This window comes from Eurypyga helias, unplaced genomic scaffold (genome assembly GCF_000690775.1).
Source record: "Eurypyga helias isolate BGI_N326 unplaced genomic scaffold, ASM69077v1 scaffold3402, whole genome shotgun sequence".
NCBI lineage: Eukaryota > Metazoa > Chordata > Aves > Eurypygiformes > Eurypygidae > Eurypyga > Eurypyga helias.
The window spans coordinates 11462-31575 of record NW_010236435.1 but is presented as its reverse complement, the minus strand read 5'-3'; the positions used below and the strand labels follow the sequence as shown (position 1 = coordinate 31575).

Here is a 20114-nt window from a genome sequence, read left to right as displayed (position 1 = left end):
ATGCATCAAAGAACTACAAAATGCTTCTCTTGAACAAAAATTATTCTTAAGTTTTAGAAGACTACATTTATCAGCAGTACATTTTTTGAACAATTTCACAATCATATTAAGGAACAAATTTATAAATCACATGCAGGGAGAGAATGAGATCGGAACTACCCTGGGTAGGTGAAAAAAACTCCTTCCAAACCAGGTGCTCTTGAGTTGTTTGTGTGAATTTAAATTTCCAGTATTCAGCTCCCAAATTCAGGAATTCTGAAATCCTAATCAATTCAGCTGAACCAATTCACTGGCATTTGCTGTGTCACTGTATCCCAGTAATAATGAAAGACACAGGAGAAACCAATCTCATTGTAAAGAACAAACCAGCAAAGAAACAATCTATCTGAAGAAGAGGTAACAAAATACTGAAAGATCATTTCGAAATTTCACTGTGGTTTGTAACAAATGAAACAACTGTACACAATAGAATTCATACAATTCTGGAGACATAAATAAATAAGCATATACAGCATTGCTGAAAGAACAATTTAACTTTGCACATTCTTGAAATAATGGTGGTGGTTTTTTCCATGGTGACAATGCTCAGATCTGGTTTTCTTTGTTTTGTGGCTTTTTTTTTTTTTTTTAGTAGCTTTTTAAAAAACAACCAAGAAATATTTCTCCACTTCCAAAGGTTGTGACTGATCCGAGCATTCACTGTGTAACAAGGGAGCTATGGCAGTAGCTCCTGAAGTAGGATTGGTCCTTCAGTCAGTTCTATTTGTTAGTTGTTTTGGAAGGGAAGCTAGTGAGAGTTCTATCATTTGACTTTTGCCTTTCACTTCCACAGAAGTTTCATAAAACCCTTCACAATACATTGGAGCTGCTTTGATATAGCCTTAACTCTCACCTCAAAGTGGTCATGCACTAATTTGAACCAGAATGTGTTTTAAATACCCCTAACCTTTCTCATCTGCACAATTTACTGACACTGAAGCTTCCAACATCTCAGTATTTCACACAGTAAGCAGTGTAGCTCCAAAATCCAGAAGCTACAGCAGTTCTGTTATATGCTGGGTAAACTTTTAAAAAAAAAGCAGTAAGAATGTAATTTCTTACATAAAATCCATTAAATGATATAGACATGGATTTCAATATTGCTACCAATCAGACAACTCTTTCAAATTAAATGTTGCAACAGAATTTGTTACCCAAAAATAAATATATAAAGATAAATAGTTATATTACTGCAGTCAGTAGTTGACATCACTTCTAGCAGTTTGATTATTGTTAATAAACTTAAATCACACAAATTTTTAAATAAATACGTGTCCAGATATTTAATCTACAACATCTAGGTACAATGAAAACAGTTGGTTGCTGTTATAAGAGCAGACACAGACATAGATCTAAAATCACATTGGCAAGATACTGAGCACAGTTTCATAGTGTTAGCTGTAGGAATCAGTATAAAATCAGCATGGATTTCATGAATAACCTCTATAAAGACATAGGCACTGTACATTATGAGTTAAAATCACACCTTAACTTAAACCTGCAATTTTAGATAATGCATTTGTGCAAAAAATTTGCATGCAAAATCATTTCTGTAAATAAATATCAGCATGAAATAATTCCTTTTCATTTGTTGCTCCAAGTGATGGTGCATACAAAGTCACCTATGTAGATTTTAGCCCTTTGAAACCTCACAAAGAATATGGGCTTAAACACTGCACCTGAGCATCTGAAAAAAACAACAACTATGGAGACTGAGAAAGCAGAAAATTATTTTTGAGCACAAAGTCAAATAAAGAAGAGAATTTACTTCTCACATTGTCAGTGTGCAAGAGTTGTAGATCAGTCTATGCTGAAAAGGGTCAAGATGAAAGTGTAGGTGTGTGTTTCTCTTACTACACAAATACTTAGCTCAGTTGCTGGTGTAGCCAGTTGTGCTCCTGATGGTGTGACTGGGTTTCCATGGCATGCATTCTCTTTACCTACTGCTTGTCCTGGGGGTCTGCTGGCTTCCTAAGAGCAGGACCTAGTTCTGGCACCTCCTTAAAATGTCTGGGGGGTAGGGCCTGGTCTGAAAGGATTGGAGAGATGCCTAATTGATAGCAGCATTTGAAAAGCGGAAGGATTTTCACATGCTGGCACCTGGGGATCTGCCTTGGTCAGCTGTGGGTGTTGCTGGCTGAGGGTGCACCAATGCTTTGCTCTGTCAGCTACAGGAACTTGCTTTTTGAATATGTCTTAGCTAAATAAATATAAATGCTTGTGTAATATTTCACAGATAATTTTATTTTACTGTGACAGTTGCTTTGAAGGAAATGTTACAGAAGTTGTGGTACCTCTCCTTGACTTCCTCTTATGATGGCAAACTGTAGCTTTAAGCACGTGTGAGCAGCAAAATGCTACAGAACTCTGTAATTTCACATCAAGCTCTACAAAGGAAAGGTTTGTTCAAAGCCTATGTCAGTGCTACAGTGTTGTATTTATGAGATACGGTTGTTAGGTACAAACTCTAGAGTAACATTGGTATTCTCTTCTGACTCTTGAACCCTAGTCAGCTTTGTCCACTTGGCTGCCATGTGACTTACTCTGTGATTTTTTTTTTTTTTCCTTATTATTATAAAAGCAGAAAAGAGTCTGGACACCCCCCTTTTGTTTGTGTGGGTGTTCCCGGTGACATGGTGATGGAGCATCTGGACAGAAACAGACCCCACTGCAGGGGTCTGGTGGCCTGTGCTGCTCAGGCAGACAAGCTGGCCAGCCTTAGCCCCGGCATAGGTTCAGCTGCGGGTTCTGCCCGTGCTTGTGCTCCGCAGTGCCGCCCGCCCTGGGGAGATGCCCACAGGTATGCTGTCCTGCCTGGTTTAAAACTGGCTCCCCATGACTTGAGGTAAAAGTCTCAAGGATACCCCCATGGTCTCTCTCCCTCTGCTTGCCAAAACGAAAAGGCACGTGCTGATGGAAATAAAAGATAGAAAGGGCTTTCTGGAGGAAGTTTCTCCATGCCCTGCCATCATTCCGCCGAGCTAGACAGTACCTGCGGAGCTCCGCGAGGTTAAAACAGGAGTTAGGGCGAAGATGCAGACGGGGCAGGATACAGACTGTCCACTTCCTCCTTGCCTGGATGCAGCAGATATGGGTTCACATTGAAATCTAAATCTGAAGCCTATCAGGGTATTTCTAGTTCTCTTTTAAGTTTGCAAATATGGCTGAATGTGAAGTGAAAGTGGCTTGAACTGGGGAAGCGGCTGTATATGCAAAGGAAAACTGGGTAGGAAAGCCTTACGATGCTAGCAAGGCTATCGCTTCCATTCCACACCAGATGGGTTTTTTACTAAAACAATTAAGTTTTTGCAGATTTTTAAATGTGATGTACAAAAGCTGTGCAAAATGTTCATAATGAGTCTACGCAGATATCTTCCTGAGTTTCGGTTACTGCTACACAGGAACGGGAAAACATCATTCTAGCAAGAGCACAAGCTAGTCTGGAGCAAGGCCCAAGTGATAGGCTGTGTTTTGACTGCGGCTGCGTTGGGGAGACTGTGGCGCCAGGCTGCTTGTCATGGGCCCGTGAGAGAAGAGCATGCGTGCAGTGATGCTGGCAAGTAAGAAGCCATGGTGACTCCTCTTCTGACATTTTATGTCCTGAAGTATTTTAATGGATAACCTTTGACATGAAAAATGAAAATAGTGTCATTTTTCACTGATTTTTCCTCTTTTCCCTAGACATTATCGATATTGAAGCTATAAACTAACTGTAGCGGCCTGAGACACAATTACTATTGAACCAAGATAAAATTAACTAGTAAAACCTGTCCAATACTCTTCAATACCTGTCAAGTTCTGACAGGATTGAGTAATAGCTGAGACTTAAATTTAAAGTGTTACATCTATAAACCAGCTTGCTGAAAAAAATAAAAGTTTTTTTATAAAGCCTCCTACTGACTTTTTAATTTGTTTACTCCCTGCTGTGAATTGATTGAACTGTCTTCCTATTTCATGCTGTCCAAGGTAAGAAAAAAGAAGAAACAAAAAGATTTCGTGCTCTTTGCCATCAGATATCTGCTTATTGAAACGTGTTACGGTGCCTGCAATTACATTTGCACTGTTGTAGGATGAGGGAGTCAATGGCGGGTAATTACTGTAATTGGTAGCGGTTCTGGCTGCTGCCGGACGGGCCCCGCTGGTACTGCCCAGTGCAGCCATGCAGAAAGGCAGCTCCTCTCCTCACCGCTCACTTTCACCAGGAGAATCATCCATTGCCTCGTGCTGCGTCCATGGAGATGTCCTGGGCAGCCTTGCTCTTTCTGAGAATGCAGACCACTCTTTGGGCAATACATGAGACGAAGGATTTGGGTATTCCCCCGAAACCAACTCACCTGCTTGAAGTTCATTCAGTTAGACTCAGTAGTAAATGCTTTTCACTCCCCAAGAGGCTGCTTTTTCTTGTAGGACGTAGACAGATGTGTAGGGATATATGGTAACTCCTGCAATTCCGTGAGCAGAGATGCCTTTACATTTCATACAGGTTGGTGGGAACAAAGCATCGAAAGGTTTAATATGATCGCATGCTCAGAACAAGGTGGGCTTCAGGCCTGAAATTTAGGAGAGAAGAAGCAAACTGAGAAAGAAATACTTTTCATTTTCATATCATCTGTAAAAGGAAATAAAAAAAAGTCTCTCTGTGGCTCACATATATTGTAAATCTAAGGTATACTGGCTTATGAGCAGCATTTAAGTAGAATTTTGTAAAAAAGCATTGTGAAAACAGCAATATACATCATGTGGAAATCAGCTGAGTTAGAAAGTTGTGTTACATAGAGGGATGATGCAGGTAGCATGGAAATGGATGTGTTTTTCCGCACTCTCAGGACCAGAGTGCTGCTGTGGGGGAGCTCGGTGTCTTCTCTTTGCTCCAGCTGCGTGGTGGCACTGGGCAAGCTAACCCCAAGCTGGATCCAGAGGGTGAGGCACAAGAAAATGCCACCTTGTCCTCCCCCAGGCAGCCAAAGCACAGCCCAGGAGGAATCACTGAGCTCAGACACCAGTCCCCAGCCTCCTGCCAGACACATATGTGGGGCACCGTGCCCAAGCTCCCTCATGCTCCACTATTGGCCTGTACTCATCGAGGAGTAGGGTTTAACTTATGTCTTTCTCTGCATCCTTCTCCATACTCCAGATCCTTCCAGACCCATCATGCTGGGCACAAGGCACTTTGACAGCATCACTTTCCAGAGCCAGGCAGTTCTCCCTCCCTGCCAGACAGAGACCTTTCTCTTTTTGGTACTGAATCACATGTCACTGCCAGCCTTCCCTTGTCCTTTGCTGCGCTGCCCCAGTGAAAGCTATCCCATCACAGCCCTGTGCATGTGCACATAGAATAGAGTCACAGAATCACTGAATCACTGAGGTTGGAAAAGACCTTTAAGATCATCAAGTCCAGCCATTAACCCAGCACTGCCAAGTCCACCATTAAACCATGTCCCTAAGCACCTCTCAGATACCTCCAGGGGTGGTGACCCAACCACTTCCCTGGGCAGCCTGTTCCAGAGCCTGACAACAGTGAAGACATTTTTCCTAATACCCAATCTAAACCTCCCCTGGCACAACTTTAGGTTGTTTCCTCTTGTCCTGTCACTTGTCACTTGGGAGAAGAGACCAACACCCACCTCTCTGCAACCTCCTTTCAGGTAGTTGTAGAGAGCAATAAGGTGTCCTCTCAGCCTCCCCCAGGCTAAACAACCCCAATTCCCTCAGCTGCTCCTCACAGGACTTGTGCTCTAGACTCTTCACCAGCTCCGTTGGCCTTCTCTGAACATGCTCAAGCACCTCAATGTCTTTCTTGCAGTGAGGGGCCCAAACTGAACACAGGATTCGAGGTGCAGCCTCACCAGTGCCCAGTACAGGGGGTCGACCAATTCCCTAGTGCTGCTGGCCACACTGTTCCTGATGCAGGCCAGGATGCCATGGACCGTCTTGGCCACCTGGGCCCACTGCCAGCTCATATTCATCCGGCTGTTGACCAACAGCCCCAGGTCCTTTTCTGCTGGGCAGCTGTTGTGTTTTGACCACTTGTGACCATCCACCAGCTGGATTTAACTCGGCTGACCACAGCTTTTTGGGCCCACCCATACAGCCAGTTTTTTACCCAGTGAAGAGTGTGCCCATTTAAGCTGTGAGCAGCCATTCAAAGTCTTGTCTATCAGTACACCCAAAGTAGCAAAAGACACATGTAAGCGAAGTCATTTAAACTAAGAAGATCGATGTTGAAATTTTTTTCTTAGGAAGAGCATGAAGGAAGGCAACAGGTAGCAAAATAGTCCATTTCTATTGATCGTTTACTCCTCAGGGACAATTCAGTCCTGTGTCACAGCTGTGTAGCATGTGCTGTGTAGCACGGAATGAATCACTAAACGGATTCATAAGTAATCTGACTGTCACAGGCCTATCTTGCACATTTCACAGTGCTTTGTGGAATCGCTTGAAACCACAGTTTCTCCAGGAAAATGCTGTGGGAAGTGAGGTCAGAGGCTTTACTAAAGCCTAGATAGACAACATCCACAGCCATGCCCTCATCCACTAAGTGGGTCACCTTGTCATAGTGGTGGCCTGTAGTTCCCTGGATCATCCTTCCGTTGCTTCTTGAGATGGGTGTCACATTTGCTGATTTCCAGTCAACTGGGACCTCCCCAGTTATCCAGGGCTGCTGACAGATAATGGAAAGTGGATTGGTGAGCACTTCCACCAGCTCCCTCAGTACCTTGGGTGGAACCCACCCGGCCCCATAGAATATCTAAGTGGTGCAGCAGGTCTCTAACCATTTCCCCTTGGATTGTGGGGGCTTCATTCTGCTCCCCATCCCTGTCTTTGAGCTCAGGGGGCAGGGTCCCTGTAGAACAACTGGTCTTACTATTAAAGACTGAGGTAAAGAAGTTATAGAGTGCCTCAGTCTTTTCCTCATCCTTTGTTACTATGTTTCCCCCACATCCAATAAAGATGGGGATTCTCCTTAGCCCTCCTTTTGTTGCTAATGTATTTATAGAAACATTTCTTATTGTCTTTTATGGCAGTAGCCAAATTAAGTTTTAGCTGGGCTTTGGGCCTTCTAATTTTCCCCCTGCAAAACCTCCAAACATCCTTGTAGTAGTCCTCCTGAGTTCCCTGCCCCTTTTTCCAAAGGCCATAAACTCTCCTTTTTTTCCTGAGTTCCAGCCAAAGCTCTCTCTCCAGCCAAACCAGTCTTCTTTCCCGCTAGTTCGTCTTTCGGTACATGGGGACAGCCTCCTCCTCCGCATTTAAGATTTCCTTCTTGAAGAACATCCAACCTTCCTGGCCTCCTTTGCCCTTCAGGACTGTCTCCCAAGGGATTCATGATCACTACACCCAAGATGACCTTCAACAGTCACATCACCCGCAAGTCCTTCTTCACACCCAACAGGTCTAGTGGGGCACCTTCCCTCGTTGGCTCGCTCACCAGCTGTGTCAGGAAGTTATCTTCCACACACTCCAGGAACCTCCTAGACTGCTTCCTCACTGCTATATTGTATTTCCAGCAGACATCTGGTAAGTTGAAGTTCCCCATGAGAACAAGGGCTAGCAATTGTGAGACCTCCCAGCTCCTTGTAGAATAGTTCGTCTGCCTCTTTATCCTGTTTGTGTGCTCTGGTTCATGAGGGCTATACACCAAACATTGCATTACACCAAACATTAAAAATATCTTAACTGTTACCTCGGATGACAAACACGTATCACCAAGGGACAATTTTGCAGATGACAGATAGTTATTGGTGACGGTAATATCTTCTAGTTCAGTGCTGAAGTTATCAGACTCCTTGATGACGTTATAATTTAGGGCCACGCTGTAGTTGCTTGGTTTCTTGTCCCGTTTCTGCTGGCAGTTGCAGAGTTTCCTGAAGGCTGCTCTGAATTTCTGGGACATGAGATTGTAAATTACAGGATTGATGGCACTATTTAAATAAATACAGATTCTGCAAAATAGCAGGAACCAGTTTTCTTGGAAGGGGCTGGAGAGAAAGGAGTTGACCACCACCAGTGTGCGGTAGGGCATCCATAGAAATGCAAATAGGACTACCACCACAGCCAGCATCTTGGTAACCTGGGGGAACACAGAGGGAGACAGAAGAGGAGCAGAAGGTTAGTACTCCTGCAAGGGGTTCCTGGAAGGAACATGTGCATTCCTACATCTCTAGGACCAAAGCAAAACTCCAGACAAACTCTTCTTATGGGAATTTCTGATCAATATTTGATTCAGAAAGGTTTTCTACAGTAAGAACAACAAAAAACCCCTCGCTTCAGATTTCTCCTAGTTTTTGTTAAATGACTTCAGGTGACATCCCAGTAAGCTGATTGTTATAGACCTGAGAATTTGCAACTTCTCAAGCTGGAAAGAAGTGTTGATTCAAATGGAAAAAAAGGGGTCTAAAGCCATTTTTCCCAACCACATTAGGGTGGGAAACAATCCACTTTTAAAAGAAGTGACTTGTGGATTTTGGATTACCAACCGGACTGAGCCCAACCAACAGATGTGTTGCATCAGCTCAGCATTCTCAGGGTGAGTCGGTAACAGCTTGCACAGGCATCAAGTCCCTTTCTATCAGAAGCTCAGCGGGGGACTCTTATCATACCTACTGATCACTGGCAATTTGCATTTCTTCTGAGTATGTCTTTAAAGAACAGTTGCTCAGACAATCACAGTGGTGCAGCTGTCAGTTTGAATCCTGGACTGAACTAGAAATAAATTGATTTTACTGTCAGGAAGGGGCTATTTTAGGGTCACACAGTTAATACTTTACAGCAGTGAAAAAAGAGGCGGTTACTCTTGAAATGAATAGGTCCTGTACGCCTCAAAGTCATATATGTATGTAGCGTGCAAACTGTTAGCTGAATTCACATATACTGGCAGCTTGAGGTGCATTTTCCTTCTACCTAACACCACTAGCTTGTACTGCTGCTGTATTCAGCTTACTGCAGCTGTGATTTGACAGTGTATTAGAACTGGTCCTTAGCACCAGATAAAAAAAATACCATGGTCACAGCACAACGTGCTCTGTGCTGAAATCAGTTCAGTCTGAAGGCTGCATGTGTTTAAAAATGCCAAGAGGTTAGTTTCGCGCTGTCAGGCTTTATGCCAGGGAAAACACTGTCTTGCCAGCAGCACTCAGACCCCATCAGTTGGTCTTGACATAATCTGAAGCCCCAGTAACCTGTGATTGTAGCTGAAAAAGCAATCCTGTTTTCACTTGTCTCCTTGTTCTGGCCCCAGCAAGGAGGGTGCGGGTCAGGTCAGACTGCTGGTCCAACTGAAAACTAAGCACTCCTCCGAAGAGCTGGTTGTCGGTTTGCTCAGGGTGACAGCAATCCAGCTCATGTACCCACAAGCCACAGAGTCTACAGTCCGTGCAAGGGATGAGGCAGAAGTATGTGGCCGTGGACAGCACCGCTTTGGTGGCACCTCTTGGTGGTTCAATCGGTGCAGGCTAACAAGAAGAATTCACCATAATTTTAAACTCTCTGCAGTGCCTATCCTTCCAAAGCTGCCAAAAATCACAGTTCTGGCACAAGCTCTGTATTGCCAGGCAGAAGTTCAGCTGCCTGATCCAACTGCCCAGTAGTGTTTGTGTCCCTGAGACGAACCCTGAGTTCACATTGCTCCTTGCTCCTTGGCAAATCCTCCCTAGGCTGGCTCTGGAGGCAGAGAGTTTTCACACCCACACTTCAGAGCATGGCCTTTGTGCAAATGACAGCAGCTCCTGGAAGGTGCTCTGGCAGCTCTCACTTTGTTCCCAGTGCGGCCGGAGGAACAGTCGCCCCACCGCAGGCTGAGGCACCCCTCAGGGCTTCTGTCCCACAAGCGCTGCAAGCACGCCCTGGACTTTTTTCACTCCTGAATTTGCCTTTGCAAATGAACCCAGCTTCTAAACAGATGATTTAGGCCAAAGATGCTTTCTTAGCCACATCAAAAACCTTCAGTGGGATTGAGGAGGCTCCACAGAAGTAGTTTAGAGGAAAGTTTGGTCCACTTCGCTTAAAAAACTGCCTTACCCTTTTTCAAATCACTTAATATGAAACATAACTAAACATAATTTTGCGGGGGAGGTGTAATTATTTGACATCAATAGAGTGCTAAGTGGACAAAACTTTTTAAGAACCTGCTTTTCATTCCCTGTTACTGTACACCGAAGTTCCCTGAAAGCAGAGGCACTAGCATCCTCCTTCGTTACTCAGCTGAAGGCAAGCACAGATTGCTCTTTTCTTGTGGATGTGTACTGCCTATCCTGTAGTCAGAGTACAAATTGTTTTAGTTAAGGAGATTGAAAACATGATTAAATGGCTTTGAGCAAATCCATTTTAGTCCGAATTTCAAGTGTACTTTGAATGATACCAAAGTGCTTGCGATTGAATGTGTTCCTTGCTGCATGCAACCAATCTTCAAGCCATATCTTTTGGGGTTTGAGAAACTAAAATGTTTAAAATGCTTTTTTTTTCTGAATAGATTGCAAATATTTTAATTCTGAATTGGTATTCTCCTTTTTCTTCCTTCTCCAAAACCTTGTCATTTTAAGAAAGTGCTATTTTACCAGCCATTTTCATTCCCATGGCACTAACAGCTTGGTATTTGCTTTCTTCTCCTTTGAATATTAATTTTTATTGCATTAATAGGTATAAGTCATAGTCATATTTATTAAGTTGCTGTGCCATGGAGCCACTCCAGTGTTTTAAAGGCATGTAATAGTATCTCTCTTTCTTGTGCTTGCTGGTGTTCATTGCAATGCACAGAGATTGTATACGCCAGCCTGTGATTCTGTAATCCAAAAGAAGTGTAGAATGACGAGGATTAAATAAATAAAAGGATTAATGTCTTGATATAATAACAGTCCAAGTGAAACTAAGCGGTATGACTGAGCATTTCATGTAAGCCATGTAAAATTTATCTTGCATTGCAAGCTGGAGTCTGAGCTCGCTCTGCTGGGAGAAAACAGAGGGGTTTCTTTAGGGGGCAGGTGATCACGTAATGCATCACTGTCTAGAGAGGACTTTCTCTAGAGGGTAACCTGCCTTTTTAAATTGACTGTGGGTGGATCTTAGATGATTTGATGGGATTAAGCAACTAATTTTGTGAGATGCACATAATGTTAAGTGAGTTGGATCCCATCCCAAGTATAAACAAACGTTTGCTATCTAAGGCTGTATTTATTTGTCATTGTTCCCTTGATACCTGAGGAAACGAGGAGTTCCTTTGGGGAAAGTGTGAAATCTACCTACAAATACATAATTCAGTGTATATAAGGGATGGACAAGAAAACATATGGGACCTGTTGGCTGAGCTTGGTGTGGTAAAATGGACTTGTGAGAGAGATCAACACAGCCAGAGCCAGGATGTGACCTGGGTGACTGGAAAATGAGGAGCATACAAGAAAGAGAAAAGGAAGCACACAACTCAGGTTGTGACTCCATAAGCAATTCAGCCAGACAATGTGTGGGCTCTCAGCTGCTGTAAAAGGGGACCAGGTGGATTCCTTGTCTTCCCACCTGCTTCCCCAGGCCTCTTGCTCTCTTTAAAAGGTAATGAGATGCTTGCCAAGCTAGTTCACAGAACAGGTACACTCAGAAAAAAAGGATTTCATTTTCCCCACATTTTCAAAGTTTTCCTGTGTGACAGGCAAATCCCTTTACTGTCCTTAAGTTTTAAATTCTCTCACTCTCTTCTTCCTTCCCTCAATGCCTGGGTCTTCAGCACATTTTCTTGATTCAAAGCAGAACAAAATTATTCAAATCTTCAGAAGAAAAGGCACTAACATTTAGAAGTGCTGATAGATCTAATACCTGTGCTACTAGAAGAAAAAAAAAAAAGGAGGACCATTAGAAAAATAAAGCACGCACAGAAAAAAAAAAAGGTAGAAATAGCTTTTTCCCCCCTCATATTGCAAGCTGTAGAGAAACATATAATGTTGGTCATTGTTACTTGTTAGTGAAGCTGTGTTTTATTGTGAAATCTGCTCTTAATACTTTGAACAACATATTCTCTATTAATGAAATTAAATCTTTCTTTCCCTTCTTTCCCTCCTGTCTTTTTAATAAAAGATGTGGGAATAGAATGCCTAAAATAGACAAGAAGGGAAAGTGTGATCAACCTTGGACTTTTACCATGCTAGGTACACATCTATTCTGAACTCATTGTCCTGAACTGCAACTATAAAAGAAGTGGCTAAACCTTCCAAAGTTCAAATAGGATCTATTATTTATTTTATTTCTGCAAGCAGAGACAGTTTAGATATAAGTGAAATTGTGATGGTGTTGTATGTGAAAAAAAAGAAAAAAATTGGACACTTATTTTGATACTTGTGGTACTTTAAAGATACAGAAAGGAAGACTAAAAGTAAAGACTGAAGAATTGTTAGCTTGAATTTCAGGCATGTACAAAGAGAAGGTGTAATGTACATGAATGTAAGTTGACTATGAACTGCTGCTTGGTAGAGGCAATAAGCTGATTATATTGGATTTTGTTAATTCATTATTTTTGGTAATGGACAATCTGGTCAAACTTGTATTTTTTCCAAATTGTATTTATAACACACATTACTATTTATGTGTGATAAATACCTGTAACTGCAGTTAATGCTTGCTCAATTGTTATTAATTTTGATTAGGATACAGTCAGTGAATGTGTTTTCTGGAAAATTTAACAATGTGTATAGTTTGCAAGTACCATTAGCAGGCCACCCCAGCTTCTCTGGGCAACCTGTTCCAGTGCCTCACCACCCTCACAGTGAAGAATTTGTTCCTTCTATCTAGTCTAAATCTACCCTCTTTCAATTTAGCCCATTACCCCTTGTCCTGTCACTACAGGCCCTTGTAGAAAGACCCCCCCCATTATTTCTTGTAGGCCTCTCCAGGTACTGGAAGATGCTATAAGGTCTCCCTTCTCAGGCTGAACAATCCCAAGGTTATGTTGGTTATGATGTTGAAATCACAAACAATTTCAGAGACCATGAAACAGAAGAATGCCACTAAAATACTGGGTATGTTGCAATCAACAGCCAATCTCTTACTGAGGAAAGGAAACCAGGTGTTATAATGCTACTTGCCTATAAAATGTCTTAAAATATCCACCTTCAATCTTCATTGCCACTACATGCGGTTTTTACCCTTGTCCCATACAAACAATTACAGTCTTCCAGTGCTTTAGGAGGTCTAGGATTCCTTATGTGTTCAAATAATGTGTTTAATTGGGGAGTCACAAATTCATAGTGTGTATTTTCTAGTGAGTGAGCAGAAATCAACTGCAATTCACTTTCCTGGGACCTGTGATCATCTGTCCAAGTGATCATATAGTTGTTAAATAAGTCTTAACATTGAATTTGCATTGAAGTTCCTTCTTTAGCTCTAAATCAAGTAAATGGGACTTTGAGCTGTCTGGCCTTAAGACACACTCTTTGACAAGATATCATCCTCTCATCATATTGATCTTTCCTCTGTTAAGATTTGATGTTTCAGCTACTGTGGCCTGGGTTCAGCTGAAGGGTGCTGGAAAATTTTGCGTTCTCACCTTTCCCCCTATTCAACTTGAGGAAATATGTACACCAGGACTATTGCTTTTTGTTGTGTCAGGTTCAAATTGTACAAATCGCTCATCAGAAATACTTTGTGGTTTCTTTGTGGTCAAAGAGTTCTCACCTTTCTCTTAGTCACCTTTTCATTTTCTCCTAATCTTCTGTTGCAAAAAAACATCATGTCACTGTGTCTTTGTCACTGGGACCCCCCGTAGGCAGTCAAAGGCTTTCCCACAGTATGGGCCAACTGTGTACGAACTTCAGTCTCTCAAGGTTATTTCCTTTGCAAAGCATAGCTGGAAGCCCTGTCAACAGTCACCACCAACTCCATCTGACCTAATAGTGGTTTAAGATTTTTCTTTAAGTGATAAACTAAACACATGCGTGAAGCTTTACCTGCATGTTTAAATATTAAAACCAAGCTTAACACTATTTGATTCCTCAGGGTCTAACTCCATAGAGCCTCAAGCACAGATTGATTTCTCTGAAAATGGAGCATACCAATATCTCTCCTTCTTCCGGCAGAGATCTGCCCTCAGGAGACAGTCAGGTGTTGCCTACTGAGCTCTACAAAGTTAATAAATTATTCTTATTGTTTTCCATAAAGAGTGGATCAGCTACATTTAGCCTCTGACAAAGAAGAGGCAGAGACAAAGAAACCTGTGGTTTCTGTTCCTTCTAGGACACTGATAGAAAATCCAAAGTGAATTGGAAATGGATTCGCATGTGTGTAGCTGTGCCTGACTGTCAGATAAAACCAGTTTTATTTTTGAAAACATTTAAAATACTTCTATCAAACTTTGCTCTCCAGTACAGGTCTATAAAGCAGAATAAATATAGCACAGGTGGGATCAACTTTGCTCTTCAGTATTGGATGTAAGAGTGGAGCTTGATGCATTCTATGGCTATGTACTGGTGCTCCTTTCCTCGATACAACTTTAACTCAATGTAAACCAGTGTAAACCAGTGTCTCATAATTTCAGTAGTTGTCCAGTATCAGTGGTAGCGGGTGTTGTTCAGCGAAACAAGTGTTGGAAGTGGAGATACTTCATGATTTTGTGCCTTTACTTCTCTTTCAACATTAAAAAAAAAAAAAAACCCACTGATTTTTTAATACCTTTTTTTTTTCTTCCCTGTTCAGTTTTGCCTTGGGGTGCTGTGAATGAAAACTTTAGGGGGCCCTGAAGAGTACTTTGAAGGGTTTGCCAGTTGGTGGTTGTTGATATGGAGGTATTGATCCAGTAGTAAAGAGATTTTGTTCCTGTTAGCTTTCCAAACATTGAAATGAAATAAATATTTTCTAGAACTAACATGGTTCAGTGACTTTTAAATTTTGTGGGTGGGGGGGCGAAGGCAGGGAATGGTATGAGTAAGCAAAGAACCACTTTCTACCTGGAAAAGCTGATTTTCATTCACTGGCGATGTATTTAATCTTCATTCTGAGCTGATTCCTATGCATCTCACATGAAAATGTGTTAAAACAGGCTTCACTCACCATTCTAAAATGTATTCTAGGCCTTCTTTCTACATCAGAATGCTCTAAATTGCCGTCCTGTTTTGAAAACAAAAGTCCTCTGACCATCTGACCACTTTTTCCCCCTTCAGTGTTGGTGTAACGTCTTTTTATGTCAGAGAATGAAACTGTACGTGGTCCATCTGTTCTCTTTCACCAGTAGCTACCTCCATCCCTCCTGTTTATCTCACTACTGAGTCTCTCACACACATCATGTCTCAGATCCAGTAGATATCCTCCACAGTTGTGAGGAAATGGTTATTTTACACTATATTCGCTTCCTCCTTGAGCATAGAGCTATTATAGATGCCACATCAGGGCTGTTCCTCTCTTGCCTTGCTCTCCCCATGAGTGTCAGGTGCAAGGAGGTATTCTAGTTCTTGTATCCAGGATGTTTTCCAAGTTGCTCTTCACATTTTTCAGTCTGTCATCTTCCAATTCTGGGCATATGTCTCTCAATAGAAAGTATTGACTGTATACAGAGGACTAGTTCTTGGAAGCTGATATAGAAACAGAAAGCTTACTGTACAGATAGCTATATGCTAACACAATAATATAGATTAAAAAAACAACATAGATTATATAATGTAAATCTAATAATATAGATCTAAAAAACAACAGATTGATGGAATCTATTTCAGCTATGAGTTAAAACCAGCTTCAGATAGTGCTCTTCAACTAAAACATGGTCGTTGTAGGACAAGGTAGGGGACAAAAAGCTTTCTTACTCCGGTGAAAAACAAGATCTGACAGTTTTTAACAAAGCAAGACTTTTAAAACATAGATGAGGTAATGAGAAGTCCCAAGAAAATTAAAGAAAATAGTATGACCAGACAATCTGGAACAAGCAATCCAGGTCATACTAAGTGGATAAATCAATTCACATACAGCCATGTTGGATTAATCATCATCAAAAATGGTCAGGAAATTTATAAGTTAAACCTTAATGAAGGTTGAGAAAACCTCTCTAATTTACCATTTCATTCTGGCATGTTATATAAATGTCAGCTCATGATAGGTTACTTATAATAATACTTAATCATAATCATTCGATGGAACTGTACTGAATGTCCATGTCGAGGTTTTGACAGTGAGGAGGTCGCAGGGGTGGTCTCTCTGAGAAGAGAGAGGCCTGGGGCTGCCCATGCTGGACAGTTCCATCCAGCTCCAACAGACCCACCACAGGACTCTGATGAGCCCGTTAGCCAAGTTGGTTGTGCCTCTGTGAAAACATACTTAGAAATGGCAAAAAAAAAAAAAAAAAAAGGAAAGAGAGGGAGAGAAGGAAACAATTGAGTAAGAAACAGCAGAAGGAACACCAGTGTCATAGGAGTGTCATAGGAGGAGGAGGTGGTGCTCCTTAGTAAAGCAGGCACCCCTTGAAGGGACTGCAGCCCATGGAGGGGACACACTGAACCAGAGAAAAAGAGTTAGAGGGAAGGAGTGGCAGTGAGAAACCTCTGCAGCCTGACCACAACTCCCCCACACTGCTGACTGCCTCGTGGAAGGGACTGAGTCTAACTTAGAGATACAACAAGGGGCAAAAAATTGGCAATGAAGTTAATTTTCCCCAAGCCAAGTCTGCATTGCCCATGACAGCAACTGGTAAGTGATCTCCTGTCTTTATCTTGACCCATAAGCTTTCTTGTTCCTGTTCTTCCTATCTTTCTACTCTATCCTGCTTAGGGGGAAATGAGCAAGTGACTGGGTGGGTGTTTGGCTGCCAGCCAGAGCCAACCCACCAGAGGAAGATGCACAAATTTCATTCTGTAGAAGTGTTCTTGGATAAGTATGAGAACTGCCACAGGAGTCAGAACTGTACACCTCATTTTCAGTCCATTATTCCACAGATCACATGCTGGACATCATATGCAACTCCATCACTGTAGCGCAAGCACAATTCTGAGAATTGTGAATCTATAGACAGTTTTACATGACAGCACAACTCATTTTGAGGCCAAACTATACAGTAAGATAGACATGCTTTTGCCAGCAGAGTAAGAAATTTTCACTTCTGTGTCTTACTAATTGTTGAGATTTAAGATTTTTTTTTTTTTTAACATGGACTTGTGTTTTCCCATTTTACACCACTGGCTATATTTTGCATGCTGGTATTATATAAAAACATTACTAGGAATATCACGTCATCCTTGCTCTGATTCCTATGTTGTATTACACACAAAGGCCAGCTTTACTCACAATGATGCTACTTTAAACCATCAGGTTACTTGGGCTTTTAGAAAAAGTTTTGCTGTCTATGCAAGACATAAAAGACATCACACTCTAATTGTCACTTTCTGTTTTCATAATAAAGCAGTATCCACATTCAGCAAGGCTCAATGTAAATGATTTCTCGGTTTTTTCAAGTGGTGTTAAGCACACATAATCAAGCATATACACTAAAGTGATACTGAGAACTTGAAAAGCATATTATCTTCTTCTTCTATTAATGGACAAAGAAAAAATTAAACACATAATCTGACTATTCACTATAACTGGGGACACATAATTAAATATCTCCTAGCCCACATGGTTCCATTGTGCATTTCAAAGCATGGCTCTAGTGCTCTGAGAGCGCTCAGTGCTTTAGCAGGCAGCTCAGTTAACTTTTGAGGTCGGTGCCATCTCTGTAATAGGAGAAAACAGTCCCTCTCCATAAAAAGCAGCAGTGTACATAGAGTAAGCATATGAAGTTCAACCCATCCCCCAAGAGGGGCGCTCAGCTTGTTTGAAAGGGTGCACAGCTCAGCTTTGTTTCCAAAGGGATCACCTGTACAGTGCAGGGAGGTTGAAGCATCCCGCTTGGCAAAGCGACCCTCGGGGGTGCCTTGCAGTGGCTGCCGAGGACTGTGAGCCAAGCCGCTCTGCATGGAGCATTGCTTCCCAACGCTCCCATCGAGCTGCCTGACCCAGCCAGAGCCTGCTCCCGAGAGCCAGCTGCGGAGCGATGCACCCTGCGTTTCTCAGCACAGCACCCAGCTGTGCACCCTGCTGCATGCTGGGTGGGTATGAGGCAGTATGGTTTATTGCAAACAGCCATAAATTAACCTACAAACTATGTGTATCATTACATACTGCAGCATGCATGTGTAACAATATAAAAAGAAGCTAGCTGAACCTATGCCTCAGTTTTGTGTCATCAATGCATAAAAATATTTTATGAGAGACAGAATAACAAAAATACTTAGCATTTACAGAGCTCTTTCATATGCAGACTCACTTAAGTAGACTTTTCACAGGAGAGTTAGAGTCTGGAAAAGTAACAACTTTACTGCATTTGCTGGGACAAAACCTCGTCTCCTAAACTCCCGGGCTACTTCCCTCTCTTTCAGATCTCAAAACCAAGAGTCACTTTATGTATTTGTCAGGATTACTAACAGGCTGTAGTATAAAGAAATCATAGTTAAAAATATTTCCTTCTTTCTTAACATCCCTATTTGCTTTTTGATATAGGAAATAAAATACCATTTGTTTTACAGTCCTAGAAACAGGTAATAATGAATACACAAGAAAAAATACATATTTATATGTATGTGTATATGTATCACAGATTTTCAGCTTGACTACTTAGCAAAAAGGGAGAATATGTTTGTTTTACCCCCTTCCACCACCTTAGACTAGTGACCTCTAATACAAGTGGATTTTAGGTTTTAGAAAGCCATTTCAAACTGCTGTTCCTACCTGCCTTCGAGAAGCAATAGTGCTATTGAAACTCCTGTTAGTCATCTTGGAATTCACAGGCTTGCTTTGGTGAGCCACATCATTCCTCCATGTCTTAGAGCTTTCTTTTGGTTCCGAAGGGATGGGGTTCAGGAACAATATTCTAGCAATCAGGCCATAGAGGACAGTCGCCAATACCATTGGCACAACATAAAATATACCAAAGTCCATCATGTAGATAGGAGAGTAATAGCTTCTGGACACCTTGTAGCCACAGGACACAACAGTAGTGTCTTTGTAGACTACTGTATTAAGGTCTAGCAAGAAAAACCAGAGCATACAGTATATGGAGGTGAAAGCCCAGACAAAGATAATGATCTTTTTTGCTCTTGAAAAAGTGCATAGGAATTGAGCTTTGATTGGGTGGCAGATGGCTATGTATCTCTCAATGGTGAAGGCAGTGATGGAAAAAGAAGAAGCATTGATCCCTAGGTACTGGAGGTAAGTGATGCAGAGACACCCTACGTAGCCATACACCCAGGATCTATACAGGCTTTCTGTGATATTAGGCAGTCCTGCAGCCACAAGCACCATGAGATCTGCCACAGCCAGACTCACCAGATAGCAGTTAGTGGGAGTTCTCATGTGTTTGGTTCTGAGGACCACCAAAACCACCATGATGTTGCCCACGATGCCCAGTCCACAGATCAGGAGGACCAAGAATATGGTAACCACTTGGTATTCGGCTGTAACGATCTCCTGGCTTGATTGTAGCAGCCCAGTTTGGTTCTGTTCATCCCCTGTGCTGTTCTCCATCTTCACCAGCCTGCTGTTGCTTCTGCCCAGCACTCCGTCTCAGGACATGTTCTTCATGGTCCCCTGCAAAAGGGTGAGAGGAGCAGAGCGTGGGTGAGCTGTAGCCCCGAGTACATTCTTGATGGAGTCACAGTCCCATTCCTGTACTCTCCTCCACTCACCCACAAGCACCTGGAATTTCAGCCTTTGTAAATGCAGTTACCAGACAGGTTAATTCCTCTAAGATTCCAGCTCATTTGCACAGGCTAAAAAGCTGTTTTCTCCTAGCTGGTTGGAGGCATTCGTGAAAACACAGCATGTGGAGGTGGGAGCTTTCCCCGCTGCAGAGGAGGAGGAGGCGTCGGGAGGGAAGGCAGAGCCCTCCTGCACTGCCAGCTGGCTGAAGCACTGCTCGGGACTGAGCTGATCCGGTCCAGGCGGACCTCAGCATCACCACTTTCCAGGAGGAGTCACAACGCACCGAGGGTGGAGACAGCAGCAGGACGTGAAAGGGAAGATTTGTAAAGCCCCACGGGTTTTCTGCTTCACGCTGCTTTTCCTCTCTCCTCTCAGACGGCTGT

General features: G+C 42.4%; 1 protein-coding gene across 1 annotated transcript; it reads right to left on the bottom strand.

Moving 5' to 3' along the window:
• Positions 1–7723: 7723 nt before the first annotated feature.
• Positions 7724–19554, bottom strand: TRHR (thyrotropin-releasing hormone receptor; the record flags this gene model as incomplete). The annotated part of the gene is made up of 2 exons (XM_010147073.1): positions 18760–19554; positions 7724–8110 (listed from the first exon to the last, which is right to left on the bottom strand). Coding segments are annotated over exons 1-2 (1182 nt in total), but the record flags the coding sequence as incomplete, so codon positions are not given.
• Between the last annotated feature and the right edge of the window lie 560 nt (positions 19555–20114).